The 13997-nt window shown below is 49.8% G+C and overlaps 1 protein-coding gene and 1 long non-coding RNA gene across 7 annotated transcripts in view; one reads left to right on the top strand and one right to left on the bottom strand.

Annotated features, from left to right (window-relative positions):
* Positions 1-6483: 6483 nt before the first annotated feature.
* Positions 6484-13997, top strand: part of LOC119704163 (collagen alpha-1(I) chain-like) — a 9698-nt gene continuing 2184 nt past the window's right edge. Inside the window, exons 1-4 of one of the 6 annotated variants that reach the window (XM_038144966.1) lie at positions 6484-6542; positions 7716-7801; positions 12520-12637; positions 13273-13997. The exon at positions 13273-13997 is cut by the window's right edge and continues 2184 nt beyond it. In XM_038144966.1, the coding sequence (XP_038000894.1) occupies positions 13324-13997 (674 nt within the window). In that variant the 5' untranslated portion in view covers positions 6484-6542; positions 7716-7801; positions 12520-12637; positions 13273-13323. The other 5 variants (XM_038144965.1, XM_038144964.1, XR_005257856.1 and 2 more) reach the window with 5 other exon arrangements.
* Positions 6938-12485, bottom strand: LOC119704164. Its single transcript, XR_005257857.1, has 2 exons — positions 11182-12485; positions 6938-10114 (listed from the first exon to the last, which is right to left on the bottom strand). It is a non-coding gene; the product is annotated as an uncharacterized LOC119704164 (long non-coding RNA).

Below are 13997 nucleotides of genomic sequence, written 5' to 3'. Positions count from 1 at the left end.
AGGGGGAGGGGACAGAAGTTGTCACAGGGATATTCTCAGCCAGTTTTGTGCCCTGATTTAATTCTTGTGTGAGAACAGTAGCAGAAGATTCATTTCATTTCCTGTATTTGAGACTATTCGCCATGAGAAGCGAGATGCAAAAAACTCTACAGTGTATACAGAGCATGTGAGTGTGATACGAGAACCCTGCCACTGATGGATGAGAAGAAAAGGCCCGAAGCTCTGTTTTATTATTCTGTAAATATGCTGTGCTAGAGGCTCTTACAGCAAGATGAAAGCAGAGGGGGTTTTTTAATGTTCATTACAAAGGAGTCCTTCTCACACTTGGATGGGTGAATCCCCTTCTCTGACTGTGACTTTGTGTGGCCACTTGTCTGGAGAGTCCCCAGAGGTCAGCCCTAATAAAAGGTTATCAAATACCAAGAATTTATAGGCTTCTCAGTAATCAAAGTCTGCTCCTAAGAAGTGCCAGATAATTTATTTATCTTCTGGAAACAATAGAGCAAAAACCAAATAAGGGAGGGTAATATTTTCAATAGAAATATGTAGTAGAAAATATTTTTAAATACCATTATTAATTTTTTTCTAATTTAAAAATTGGCAAAATTGTAGCATTGGGGTGCCAAATTTTCCTAATTAAAGAAAGAGTTTCAGCTGATCTGACCAGTGACAGGAAAATGATGCGTGTGAACCACTATGTGCAAAGCTTGTCTGCAAAAGGCTGAATGTTTCATGTGTTCAGTTCTACACTCAATACTGTACAACTAATTTCTGGGTGAGTGCAAGCTGCTTATGAAGCTAATTATGGTTAAAAGGTACAAGAAAAGATGGCAAGAAAGTAATACGTTCACATTACAGAAGTCTTCTTAAGGTCTTCCTAACATCATGGGCAATTTGCAATAATAGAAAAAAAATTCATTAGGCAGTAATTGAAATAGTAGCAAAATGTGATTAGAAATGTGGGAAGAGATTTAGGCTTATGATATTTATGTAAACTACGTATTTTTAATTTTTGAATACTAGCTTGTTTCTCATTTACTGGGGGAAGGCCCTGGTATTATGGTATGGAGCAGGGAAGGACTCTCATCCTGCCTTGCAGCGCTGATGCCCAGAGCCGGGATCGCCTCGCTGGTCTGGTTACGGATGCACCTTAAACATTTTGGTGTAGTGTAGCCACTGAAACTCCTCCACCTGGCACAGGGCATCTCTGCCTCCCCGAGGCACAGGGCAGTGAGGGCAGACTGTGGGAGCTGGGCTGCAGCCAGGTGAGAGGGGACACACGGTGTCCTGCCACGCCGAGCACCTGTGCAGGAGGGACAAGCTGACAGGAGACAGCAGGGAAGGGCCCCTCCAGCACCGAGGCTCTAAAACTCTCCTTGGAGACAGAGAGATGGAGGTTCAAATCCCTCCAGGCAGAAAAGGGATTGAACATGGATCTCCCACATCCTGGGTCACTGCCCTAATTACTGGGTTAGGGGATAAGAAGGGAATGACAGCAGCTGTGGTGAATCCAACCTCTTGTATCTTAGAGGATTTTTTTTTCTTTCTGTTGCAAGTGCCTGAAATAAAACATTTTGGATGAAACAAAGCACTTCCCTCACTGCAAAATGTATGGGATTTGTTTTAGTTTCAGCAAAGAAAACCAGAAAATATTATTTCAGATTGATCTGATTGTGGGCTTTTTTCTCCCTTAAGTGTCATTCCATTGCTTGAAAGCATAATCAATTATTTGCACAAACCAATTTGTAAATGTTCAAAAACACAATTTGGGCTTTGCTGGAGGACATTTGCCTACAAAATCTCAGCCTATACTGGCAGACTGTGACCCTAATGACAGTGGCTTCCAGCAGAGCAGAGCTCACTGAGGTGGTACAATAGGCAGGAACCTGTGAGTAGATGGGTATGTGTACACACTACTGAAATACTGAACACTGTAAATATAATTCACACTGTACAATATATATATATATATATATATATATATACATTGATTTGGAAACTTTAGGACACACTATATTCCCTTGATGCCTTTAATTGAAAACAAGTGACAGCTGGTCCCACAGTGATTCTCTTCAGGAAGTGCAGTTGGGTCCACATTGGAGTGGCTTTTTTTGGGGAATGATAATGCCTGGTGCAATCCTTCCTGTGGCTCATTTTGGATGACTGTTCGGATGCTTGTTTGGTGGCTGGACAAGACAGTAGGTCGCATGAGTTCTGACTTACTGTAAGTCACTGGAGGGAGGTGGGGTGTGCTGTGAGGACAGAGCGAGGTCTGTGTCTTCAGGCAGAGAAAAGCTGAACATCATTATGAAGCCTCTGCTAAGTGAAAAAGAAGTATGGACAACTTTGCCATACTTTTAAAATATTTAGAATTGTGTTTCAGTTTTACTACTCATCTGCTGGTTGGGAGTCACCACAGCCAGCATAATTGTAGGAAGAAAATGTACATGCTTACTCTGCGTCTGTTATTCCACTCTTTGGGCCATTGTGGGTTCCACTGTGTCTGTTAATTGCATTTTATAAATGACATAAATGTACATGGAACATTACAACAGGGAAAATACGACAACAGTAATACTACAGAGCATAATCCCTGCCTCAGGAGCTTCTTATCTGAAGGCCTGAACATATCTGTGATACTTGGGGAGGGAGTAGTGTGGAGATGTTAGCCACGCTTGGCCTAACATGAGATTTGGGGTTCTGAGAAATGGGCAGGAAGAGGAGCTGAGAATAGACCTGAGCCTCTCCAGGGACAAGACATCTGGATCTGAGCATCACCCATGAGGTTCTGGTGCTCTGAAAAATTCTTCTCCAAGGTGATTAAGAGAGATTTGGGCTCCTCATTCCAGCTAATGAGAAAAGTTCAGGGGTTGCTTTGGATAAACAAAACAAAGACACGAAAAAAATTACATTTAATTTAATTCAAAACGATCACTGAAAAAGCAAACCCCAAAGTATACTTGGCAATTCACACAGCCTTGTTTAACACTTCTCAGGTGCAGCACAGTTACTCTCACAGGATCAGGCCCTGAGGGGATGCCAAGAAGAGAAATGCTTGAAAGCAACATATGGAAATTGAACACGAAGTAAAGCTCGAGAGGAGATAGGTGGGTTCAGGAGCTGTCTTCAGGAGAGGGAGCCAAGGCTACGCAGTGGGAAGTGTGTAGAAAATGAAAGTATGTAGAAACTGAAAGGTATTCAGCAGCAGTCATGTCAGCATAATCCGTGCAGTCGTTTCCTCCTGACGAGTGTATGCAGCACATCACAGAGCTGGGGCTGTTGTCAGGAGAAGGCAAAGGCACTGCATACATGTGTGCGTGTCATGGACAGCAGCGGCGCCAGGGGAGGAGGCACGGGTGGGGAGAAGCCACTGAGCAGAAGGCTACAAAAGATGAAAGTGCATTCAAGAAGGGCTGGCATTGTGATAAAACTGACCAGTTGGTCATAATTAAAAATACGTTTCCCCAAGGTCACTTGAATTTTTTCACCAGGATCACAAAGCTGTTCAAATCTCCACTGGCGTTCAAGCTTGAATTAAATGTCTCCTGACATCTGCTAGAGTAAGTATCTTTGTTTCCTCCTCCTACCCCTTACAGGAAGCTTGGTTCATCTGGAAGAATTTAAGTTCTGGAAGGCCCCAAGCACTAGAGGAAGAGATCTGGGGCACAGTTAAACTTCTCCTGCAAGCTCTTGGTGTCCTGTAGAAAGCCAGTATCTCTCTGATCCAAATTTCTGTAGACCTTGTGCTGGTAAATGTCCCACTGTCTTCCTGATGTTCCAGTGAGTCAGTGAGGTTTGAGTTCTGTCAGGGACACAGCAGTGGCAGCTGCTTTATCTGTGTGTAATGAGCTACTAAGGAAGGACAGACCACACTTTGGCTCTCTCAGACCAAAAATGCTTTGCGTTTTTGAATCTTTGAGCTTTGATTTTTTCCTCCACAGTTAAACCTTTTCCAGGAAGGCTGCCATACTCATGTCTCTTCCCCTTCAAAATTATACATGGTGCTGCTTATGGCAAACAGTCCATCCAATTCTGCAAATCTTTAAACATTGATCTCCCCCCTCCCAAAATTTCAATAGGACTTGCAGTACTTTTTTTATCCCAAATCATCTCAACTCTATGAGGTCTGCTGTACAAATTTAAAATTTCCCCTTGCCTTACTGGATTTTTATTAGCCATAATTTCTTGTTATTGCCTGACATCCTCCTCAGCCCAGAGCATTTGTTGTGACACAGGATGGGGTATGATTTACTTAAGCATCGTGCACTTGCTCAAGCCTTTTTGCTTTCCTGCAGGTGGGAGTTAATTGTCATCCCTGTTGGGTTCATCTCCTGGCAGCCCTTGTGCCTGTTGTGTTGCTTCTCTCTGGAGGCTGGTGGATGGCTGTGGAGTGGAGTGTAATGTCACCCACCTGCATGCTTATTCTTCAGCGGCAAGGGTTAAAACCTGGAGAGGCTGTCACAGGTCTCCTTGGTCAAAGGGACAGCTGGAGTCACCACCACACCTGGGCTGGGTTTCTTGACATTTTCCTGGACATTGATTCCTCGTTGCTTACCGGGAGAGGAGGAAGACTGAGAGAGACCTTCATTGTTTGCATCCAGTGTGTTTTTTGTGAGCAAATTGTCAGGATAGGCAATTGTCTCTTTATCCAAGTCCAAGGGATATCTGAGTCCAAGACAGCTGATGACATTACATTGGGCATTCATTTTAGAACTGCTGAGCCCACGGAAATCAATAGTTTTCCATTATCAGGTCCGGCTGGGTCACTAGTCTGTCAATGAGCTGTTACAATTGCTGTACAAGGGTGAACCTGACCAGTCAATTGCTGCTGACAAAAGGAAAACACGCTGACAGCCACTGGAACAAGCCAGAACACAGATTTGCACTTTGGTTTACCATCTGAGAAGGCTGGGAGCGGGGCCTTTTCCAAGATGTAGGGCAGGTACTGTGGGAAAAGAGGCCCCCTTTCCCCCTCCCTGCCACACGCCAGACAGGCCTTCCCTGCCCGGGGAATTAAGGTTTGTTTCTGTAGTCCCAAACACCAGAGAACTCACTAAGTGGAGATGAAGGTACCACCTTCCCCAGCACTGTGTTTTTCCAGCCAGAAAGGGACGTGCTAAAAGGGACTGCTTCTGCCAGCCAGGCCAGAGGAGGGACCACTGCCGACTGCTTCTGCCTTCGGCCTGCAGTGACCACTGCTAGGGGATGTGGGCTCAGGGCTTCTTGTCCATGCCAGGTGCCTGTGCTACAGTGGGCAGGAATGCAGATGATCGGGTTAACTCCATTTCCTCTCTATGCTTTAGCACTGACTTCCTATCAAATTTGAGAGCAGAGCAAAAATAAATATTTGGAAATTATCCCAATATTATGATTTTTAATTTTCAACTTTATTAACTTCTTTCAAGTGTTAAATCCTGACCGTTTTATTTATGCCTGCGGTCGTCTGTTTGATTCTCACAGAAGTCAATATTCACTTGTGTTCCATCATCAAACAAAAAACTGGTAATCAACTTTATCACTGGAAGCCAACTAGCTGGGTTTTAAAAAATACACTACCCAAAAGAAAGATCATTTGCTTTAAATGAGAGGAGAGGGAAGTCTTTTTAACAGAGAAGAGCAAACCTTCCTTTACTGGTAATTAGAAGCACCAGTCTTATATGACTCGCAGCATTTGGTAGCTCAAGCTGCGTCAGATCTCTTACAGCATTAATTAAAAAGAATTTATGTTTTTTTAATAAAATGCTTCATGTTTTAGCCCCTTTTCGTCCTCCTTCCAAATGTGATTACGGGGGCTGAAGGGAATTCAGGTTAATATGTTGACACACTTAACAATGCGGGGTCATGTAGCACAATCCGCTCGGCTGGTTCGGCGCGGCGCGGCCCCTGACAGGTCCCATCAGCCGCTGCCCTAAAGGCAGAGGCGAGGGGAGGATTTTAATTACTGCGCTCGGCGCGAGTTTGCCAGCATTAAATTGAGACATAATTAGGCCCCCGAATTTTAATAATTGTCCTAGCTAATTGGGCAGACAAGTACGCTCCGCAGCGTGGCGTGATTAGATAATTAGTGTTTCCAAATGACAAAATTGAGCTCTTGATTGCAGATTCCAGATGCGGGTGGGGGAGCGGGCGGTTCCGTGCGCGGGCAAAGCCGAGCGGAGCGGAGCGGAGCGGGCCGGGCGAGCAGGGCCGGGCCGGGCCGGGCCCCGGCGGGGAGCGGGGGCAGTGGCGGGCCCGCGGGCGCGGCACGGGGGCTCCTCCCGGACTCCCGACGCGGAGTCGCAGCTGCCCCGGCGGCGCTCATTGATCGCCACAGCCCGAGGAGAGCGCGGCACGAGAGGCGGCGCGGGCAGGGCGCGGGGCGGCGGGACGGCCCCGCCTCGGCGGGCACCGGCACCGGCGCCTCCCCCCGCGGCCGCCAGGGGGCGCCGCTCCCGCGCGCGGCGGCCCCGCGCCCCCGGCGCCCGCGCGTCCCTCGGCAGGGCCCGGCCCGGCCCGGCGGCACCGCCACCGCCACTGCAGCCACCGCCAGCACCGCCACCCCCGTAAGTACCGTAACCGAGCGCCGCTCCCGCTCCCGCCGCCGCCCCGCCCCGCCCGGCCTGCGCCCGCCGAGCGCCAGCCCCGCCGCTCGGCGCTGAGGCGGCATCGCCGCCCCGCCAGGCTCCCCGGCCCCTCGCAACCTGCCGGGGAGCCTCGCTAACGAGAGATAGATTCATTATCCCTATCAAATATATCTAAATCTGTGTATCTGTTGAGCTGCAGCGGGGACTCGGATGGCCGCGGACACGACCCCGGCAGCCAGGGCGCTGGGGCGGGCGGCGAGGCAGCGGCGGCGATGCTGCAGGTGCCACCCTGCCGCTGCCGGTACCTGCGGGCTGCAGCTCCCGCGGGGAAATAAAAGATTTCCCGTTAAAAAAAAAAATTATACAACCGAGGACATTAGTATTTTTATTAGGAAAAAAAGAAAAGAAAGGCTGTACGCGCAGAGGGCGCTGGGGTAAGTCCGTGGCTGAGCGGCGATGCGGGGCCCGGCCCGTCCCGCCCTGGCCGCGCAGGTGAGCGGCACCGCGGGCTCCCTCCGGGCCGCGGGCAGCGCTCCCGCCGCAGCCCGGGCCGCGGGCAGCCCCGCGCAGGCTGCAGACCCTGCCGGCCGGGGACTTGCTTTTGTTTGTTATTATTCTCTTTATTTTCTCTGCGAAGAAGCGGGCGTTTTCATGCGGCAATATAAGGCTGGATCGTTAATAATCGAAAGTTAAAATGCGAACGCTTCACTAGAAAGCATTTCACGCAGCTGGTGCAAAATTGCAAGGTTTTTCTCTCTTATTTATCTACGGGAAAGGGAAAACTGTTTTATGATTTTTTTTCCCTGCGTGTGACAGTACTGTCATCAAAATACAGATGCTTTTCCTACATCAATGATTTTTTCACTACAGCCTGAAGGCTTCTTGGTTTTAAAGGTCTAGTTATTTTTGCTAATATATAAAATTTTTAACTCCTGACTATTTCATAAATCAACTCCAGATGCATTGTACAGTTTTAAATACTTATTTTCAGAGGTACATTCTGGCTAAGTAGATTGCTGTCTCACCATTTCAATGCTTCAGAGCGATGGTGCTGGGATTTGTCAGCTCTGAAGACAAGGTTAGCTCACAGAAGCAGGATGTGTTGTGTAAAATGTTGATTTATAAAAGTGTTACAATCTATTTATCTTGCAGGTCGAATTGCATGCGTTATAGGACCAGAAATACATAGAGGATTAATCTGCCAGTGCTTATTTTAAAGCATCACGTTGTCTCTAAAGGTGAGGGTGCCAGAGACCGGAGCAGCAGCCAAAAGGTGCAGCTTCCAACCCACCCCAGCCTGGAGAAGCTGTGGCAAAGCTATCCCACCCCGGTAACAAAACCCCCAAGACCTAACCTCAGTGCAGCCTGGCTGGGAGTGGTAAGCTCTCTGCCCTGCCCGTGGTGAAAAACACCTCCTGCGAGCCAAAGAGATGCCTGCCCATTTCTGAAAATCTTTTCTGACTTTGACGGGCTCTGGACCAGCAGGTGACCAGTCCTCGGGCCTATGAGCCTCCGAGGGTGTTGCTTTCCTGTAAGTGGTTGCTTTCTGAGAAGCCTGAGCAGCCTCTGTGCCCAAGGGGGCTCAGGGAGACTGGGGGGAGGTTGTGCTCCTGCAGGCTCCGTTTTGCCACCCTCCCGCCAGCCTGCAGGTAGGCTTTCCTATTCATATGTAGGCTTGTGGTGCCCATATGAAGGTCACATCCAGCTCCAAGTTTGTGGTTAATCAAGCCTACTTGGTGAAGTTGAACAATTTAATCAGTGCCTGATGAAGGCTTGGATATATCTGTGGTATATCAAATTATCTTAAAATCTAAAGCAGGTGACGGGGGAGGAACTAACAACACAGCAGGGCAGATAGTTCCTGCCCTGATCCCGGCAGAAATGCTGTGTAGGTGCATCACATACAGCCACAGGAGCGCAGCAGCGGGTACGGTGTGTGGCCATTTCAAGGGCAAGGTGAGGCTCCTATTCCCAGAACGCCCTGGTACTGTTTTGCTAACCAGATTACAGCTTGGGCAGGCATCACTGAGCAACCCTCACTGAGCAACACCGACGCTTTCCGTCTGCTTGGTGAGAAGGCTGGGACTCTTCCTTCAAGGACACTATCGGATAACTGTCCCGTCGCTGGTGTGCAGAGTTTTTGTGATACAGTGGCAGGACGACGGGAGCTGAAGGCCACTCAAATGTGGCACTGAATGGCACTGTGTCAGTTTGTCCTGTTTCTTGCAGGAAACTTGCTCCACCCATGCTTCACGCCCTGCCCAGCCTGCTGCTTCCTCTACAGGTGTAGAAGGAGGGTGGGTTTTTTTGGTTAAGATGTTACTGTCTTGGGACCTGGTTATTTTAGCAAGTTTCATTCCAATTCCAAGTTAATACAACGATTCTGATGAGTTAGAAGTACAGAAAGTGGTATCCCCGTTCTGCCTGATGTCTTCTTGGTCAAGCCCAGGCTGTATTTATTGCTTCTCAAATGGTAGTGGGGTTTGCCGGGTTTTAAGGTCTTCCCTGTGGTGACAGTGCTGACTGTCCACGCTGGAACTGGCGAGTAGAATTGAAGTTACTTGCTTTGTAACATTGTAATTTATTTTTTTTTCTGAGTTCGATTAAACAGTTTTGTGGGGGTTGTTTTATGAATTTAATGGTGCTTAAAACATAAAAAAGTAAAATTAGACTTATAAAATAGGGTGTTTGTTTTAGTGGTCTAATTGAAGTGGTTCCAGTTGTTAGTGTTTAGTATGATCTCCTTATGGTGCGGGCAGCTGTAGAAGTAGGAAAGCATTTTAAACTAGTAGAAGGGTTTTCACACTCGCTTCCTCAACGAAGGGCCGTCTTGCTCTCCCTCTGGTCGTAAGCGTGACTGCAGAGCTGGTTCCATCGGGAGCGTCCATTTGCACCGGCTCCGTACAGCACGCCCGGCCGGCCGGAGGAGGTGCCGCTGCCGGCGCTGGTGGCAGAGCGCCGCTTGCCCGGCAGCTCTGGGCCTCGACGGGGCACGTCTGCATCCTTCTCCCGCTTTCCCCACCGTGGGGAGCCCCGAGAGCGGCCAAACCCATGACCGAGCCCCGTGCGCGGCCGAGGAGCGCTCCGTGCGGGGCGGTGCGGGGCGCCGCCGGCAGCGAGGGCTTCAGAGGAGCCACGGGGGCGAGAAGGGGCGGACAAAGCGAGCGCCGGGCTACCGAACGCGGAGCTCCGCCGGCGACCTTTTAGGCGCTTTAAGTCTAAAGGAGAAGTGACAGGGCAATCATCTCCGCGGCTCGGCTGCGGATGGGAGGGTGCAATCTTGCTAACAGCTCGTGTATCTGTATATTTAATTGCGACCTGGCTGCATGTTCCTGTTGAGGAAGGATGCAGATCACAAGTGAATCTATAAAACCGCGGTTGACAAGCCCGGGAAAAGGATAACTGACAGATGAAACGAGAGTCAGCGCGGAGCTAACTGCAAGCGCATCGGTACAAAGTCAGATACCTTCTGAGAGGAGGAGTCGTTTGTTTTATTCCGGTGCTCCAGAGTTTAGTCTCCTATCGGAGTGATGGAGAGGAGTTAATGTGCCCTGTTTAGGATACAAACATGCAGATTAGATCAGACTTCAGACACCGTGTTTCACTCAAGACTTAGGACAGTCAGAGGAATAAACCGGGTTTCCCCCACCGACGAAAACATGGAATTTTCTTTTAATGTTTTAAGGGGATTAAAACTTGCTTTAACACAACCGTTGTGCACACGGATTTAGTGAGCTACCGGGATTTGATAGGGTCGGGAGCTGGGGCCCGGAGCTCAACGCCACCGTAGTGCAAGGCTGGGGCGCTGGTAGAGTATCGGCCCGGCTCCCGTTTTCTCCACTTTTGTGTTACTTTGAGGCTGGTGTAATTACGAGGCGTTTAACTTTTTGCCAAGCTCTTTCATTATAGCTTTTCATTTGCACCTCGCTTTTAAGAGAAGTAATAACATTCACAGTCAGGGGCAAATCCTGTTAATGAACAAATTAAAGTTCAAACAGTTATTCAAGTTCACAGCCCCGCTCGCTGCTCCTTTAATAAGAGTTATACATGTTACTTTCTCTCGGGATCACTCCCCCTTTTATTACTTTTTAAGCTTTTCATAAGCACTAGCGGGCTATACGGGCAGCTCCCAGCCTCTAAAGAGCCCACAAATCCTGAATGGAGCCCTAATCCGACCTTAATTTGGCAACTTTTGTAAAAAACATAAAAGCTCGGGTACCACCCTTGTGCGCTCAGATTATAACGTCGCAGAGAAAGAGCTGGGGGAAGGCCCCCTCTATCCCGCACCACCTATCTGAGTTGGTTCACTCGCCTCGGGAGCTGTGCAAAAAGCCTCTGTGAGTGCCGGTGGGTGCCGGCAGAGAAATTAAGATCGATACCCTGGGAATTTCCACCCCCTCCCACGACAGCTCTCCCCGGCTCTGCTGGGCGGGGGCGGCCGGTGCCCCAGCCCGGCCCGCACCGCTGCCCTGGGGCCGGTTGCCTGCCTCGAGTGCCAGCAACGTGCGGGTAAAAAAAAAGAAAAGAAAAGATAAATCCTTGCGCTCTTCCGCTCTTCCCGCCCCCTGCCCCTCTTCTCTTTCCTCAGACCTTCCGCGATTAGAGTGTCTGCACTCACCTCGGTATTTGCATAACAGGAATCTGAGTTCCCCTTGTCAGGGGCTGCCCCGGCCCCGGGCAGCCGCGAGTCCCGGTGGGACGGGCGGGCAGCGGGGCGGCCCCTCCGGCGGGGCGGGCCGGGGCGGCGGGCAGAGTCCAGCAAAGCCCGGGGAGTTTGACACGGGTTCAAGGCAGCGCCGGTGCAAAAGCGCTGTCTATGTACAAATAGAGGAGATCACACTCCCCATTATCTACCTCCTGGCGAGTGTTTGATTTGTGACATCAAAAGCTTATCAAGGCAAGCTCACAAAAAAAAAAAAAAAAAAAAAAAAAAAGAGAGAAAAGGGGGAGAAAAAGGTACCTCTTCATGGAACTCTTCATAGAAGGAGATCCCTGCGGTTTGGGTGACGCAGGGGAGGGAGGAAGGGGCCGGTGTTGCCAAAAAGCTGCCAGGGAGGCGATTTCTGCCCCGCCCGTGTCCCCGCGGGCCGAGCGGCGGGGCCGGTGCGGGGCCGGCCGCGGGCGCGGGGCGCTGCCGCGGGCGCGCAGAGCAGCGGGCGGGCGGGCTGGCCCCGGCGGACGGCTGGAGGGAGGCCCCGATTCCTCGCAGCCATCCACACAGAAGTGGTTTGATATAATCACCATGACAACTGCCGCCTATAAGCATACAAATAATAGAGATGAAATAGACAAAAGATTAGCATGCCATGAAAAGTACAATAAGTTTCTTATTTAGCATTTAGATAACTGTCTTTCCTTCGGAGCAGGCTTCAAAGTTGAACCCAGTTTAGACCAAGAGGATTAATTCTTTCTCCCGCATGCTTCATTGAATCTCTCATTACCAAACTTTGTCTGTATTGATGTAAGATTTGATTGAAGATTAGAGCATTTAGCAAATCTTGCTTTTCTGCATGTATCAGGCCTTTTCAAGCGCAGACCGCGCTGCCCAGTGGTCAATACCCTTACTTTTATCCAGTGTCTGCTTCATTTAAACTTAATCAACTCCCTCAATGAACTGGAACAGGGAAACGTCCCTGAGGTAAGAATGTTGTGCTTTTCTTAGATAATTCTTTGCTCCCTCTCCCAATCCGCTGGCGTTAAACCTAAAATTGCTCTCTGATGAACTTAATCAATATGATAATGACAATTGGAGCTGAATGGCTCGGCCTGTGCTCAGCACGGAAAAGGTAGACGGCTGTGCCCATTGCCCAAGAGCAACTTCTCCTTTCTCGCCTCTCCTTTTGTGTTCACTTCTCCCACCTTTCTTTCTTTCTTTCTCTCCCCCTCTTTCTCCCCCCGCCCCCCCGTGACACCGACCGCTGTTCACGCTGGAGAATGATGCTTCTTTGTGCGGCAGGAGGACTCGTATGTCACCGCCCGGAGGAGCGGAGCGGAGCGATTGGCCGGGTGAATTATCTGCCTTGTTGCAGTGAATTATTTGCGCTGTTTCCTTTCCCAGTCAACAAGTTTCTGAGGTATGGCGCAGATCAATCAAAGCTGACAGAGCGCATGTGAAGCTTTTACTGTGTAAATCTGGACCTCTTGTCCCGGCTTCGTTGGCACTGGCATCTGTATATCATTTTTATACTGCTACCAGTAGAGCAATTTCAAAAGTATTTGCAAGGAAAATGGATGTCCCCATCTGTTCCTGGAATCATAAATGTGCCACTTTCGGAGGGTTTTCACTGGTAATCATATCTTTAATGATGAACAAACTTGTGATATATACCTTTCCATAAAATGGGGTTTTCTTCACTTTATTGTGATTGGCTGGGATAAATAGCTTTTCCATATGTTAGGAAGATAAAACATAAGATTACCAGACCTCGTTTCTTTGATCATAAACAAAAGAAACAATTCGCTCCAAACACTCTTTAAACAGAAACAACTGCAGAATTAAATTGTATTAATAAGCTATCGATGGGCCAGCAGGTAAACAACAGTCTCCATAGGAAACACAGCTGGTTTAAAATACGAGTACTCGGTCCTTCTCGCTATTCGGGTGACCTTAATGCAGACGTGGATTTCAAATACTCGATGCTAATTTTAATTTTGATTTTCTTAAATTTGTCTTGTCTTTATCTCTTTTCTTTCCCTTTCTTTCCTCTAGCTTGACTTTGAATTTCCTTTAAGTGCCAGAGCGAGGATACGGTGCTGGGTAATGCATTGCCATGCACTATATTTAGAAAGCAGCTGGAACAGAAAATGTCCTCAGGACTCCGGACTGTTTTGCTGTAAATGTCCCTCCAGTCCCGGCTCTGTAAGCGTAGACGCTCGTTCTGCAGACGTGTGGAACGCTACCTGGGAGCGCTGGGCAAGGCCGGGCCCGGGGAGCGCACGGCACTCCTCAGCACCCTTACAAGTGGCCAGGGCTGCCCGTCCGCCCTCGGCGCCTGGGTTTCCCCCCCACGGAGGGACCTCTCCGCCCGGGGGAACCGGCAGGCTGCCCCCCTTTTTCCGTGCAGGGTGCCTAGCCGCGGGTTCCCTGCCCGTTTCGGTGGGACAGCCCTCCCCGCCCGGAGCCGGGCATTCCCGGCCCGTGGAGCCGGTGCGCAGCGAGGGGCCGGGGGCACCGACAGTCCACTCCCCTCCCGGGAGCGGCAACAGCACCCTCAGACCCCCTGCCCGCTCCCCGCAAGGAGTGAGGCTGGATGCTAAACGAGGTCTTGTCCGCTGGGGCTTGGCCCTTCGGGGATGGGGACAGGGCTCCCGGGAGGAGCCGAAGGGATGTCCCCGCCTGGCTGTCACCCAGGGTGGGAGCCCCAGCGGCTCCGGAACAGCCCCGGGATCGCTCTGCTCCGCGCCTCGGGGACCCCGGCCCCGAGCCCCGAGGGC

This window comes from Motacilla alba, chromosome 8 (assembly GCF_015832195.1).
Source record: "Motacilla alba alba isolate MOTALB_02 chromosome 8, Motacilla_alba_V1.0_pri, whole genome shotgun sequence".
In the NCBI taxonomy this organism is placed as follows: Eukaryota; Metazoa; Chordata; class Aves; order Passeriformes; family Motacillidae; genus Motacilla; species Motacilla alba.
Note: the sequence above shows the minus strand (reverse complement) of the source record. Positions and strands in the feature narration are given on the sequence as shown.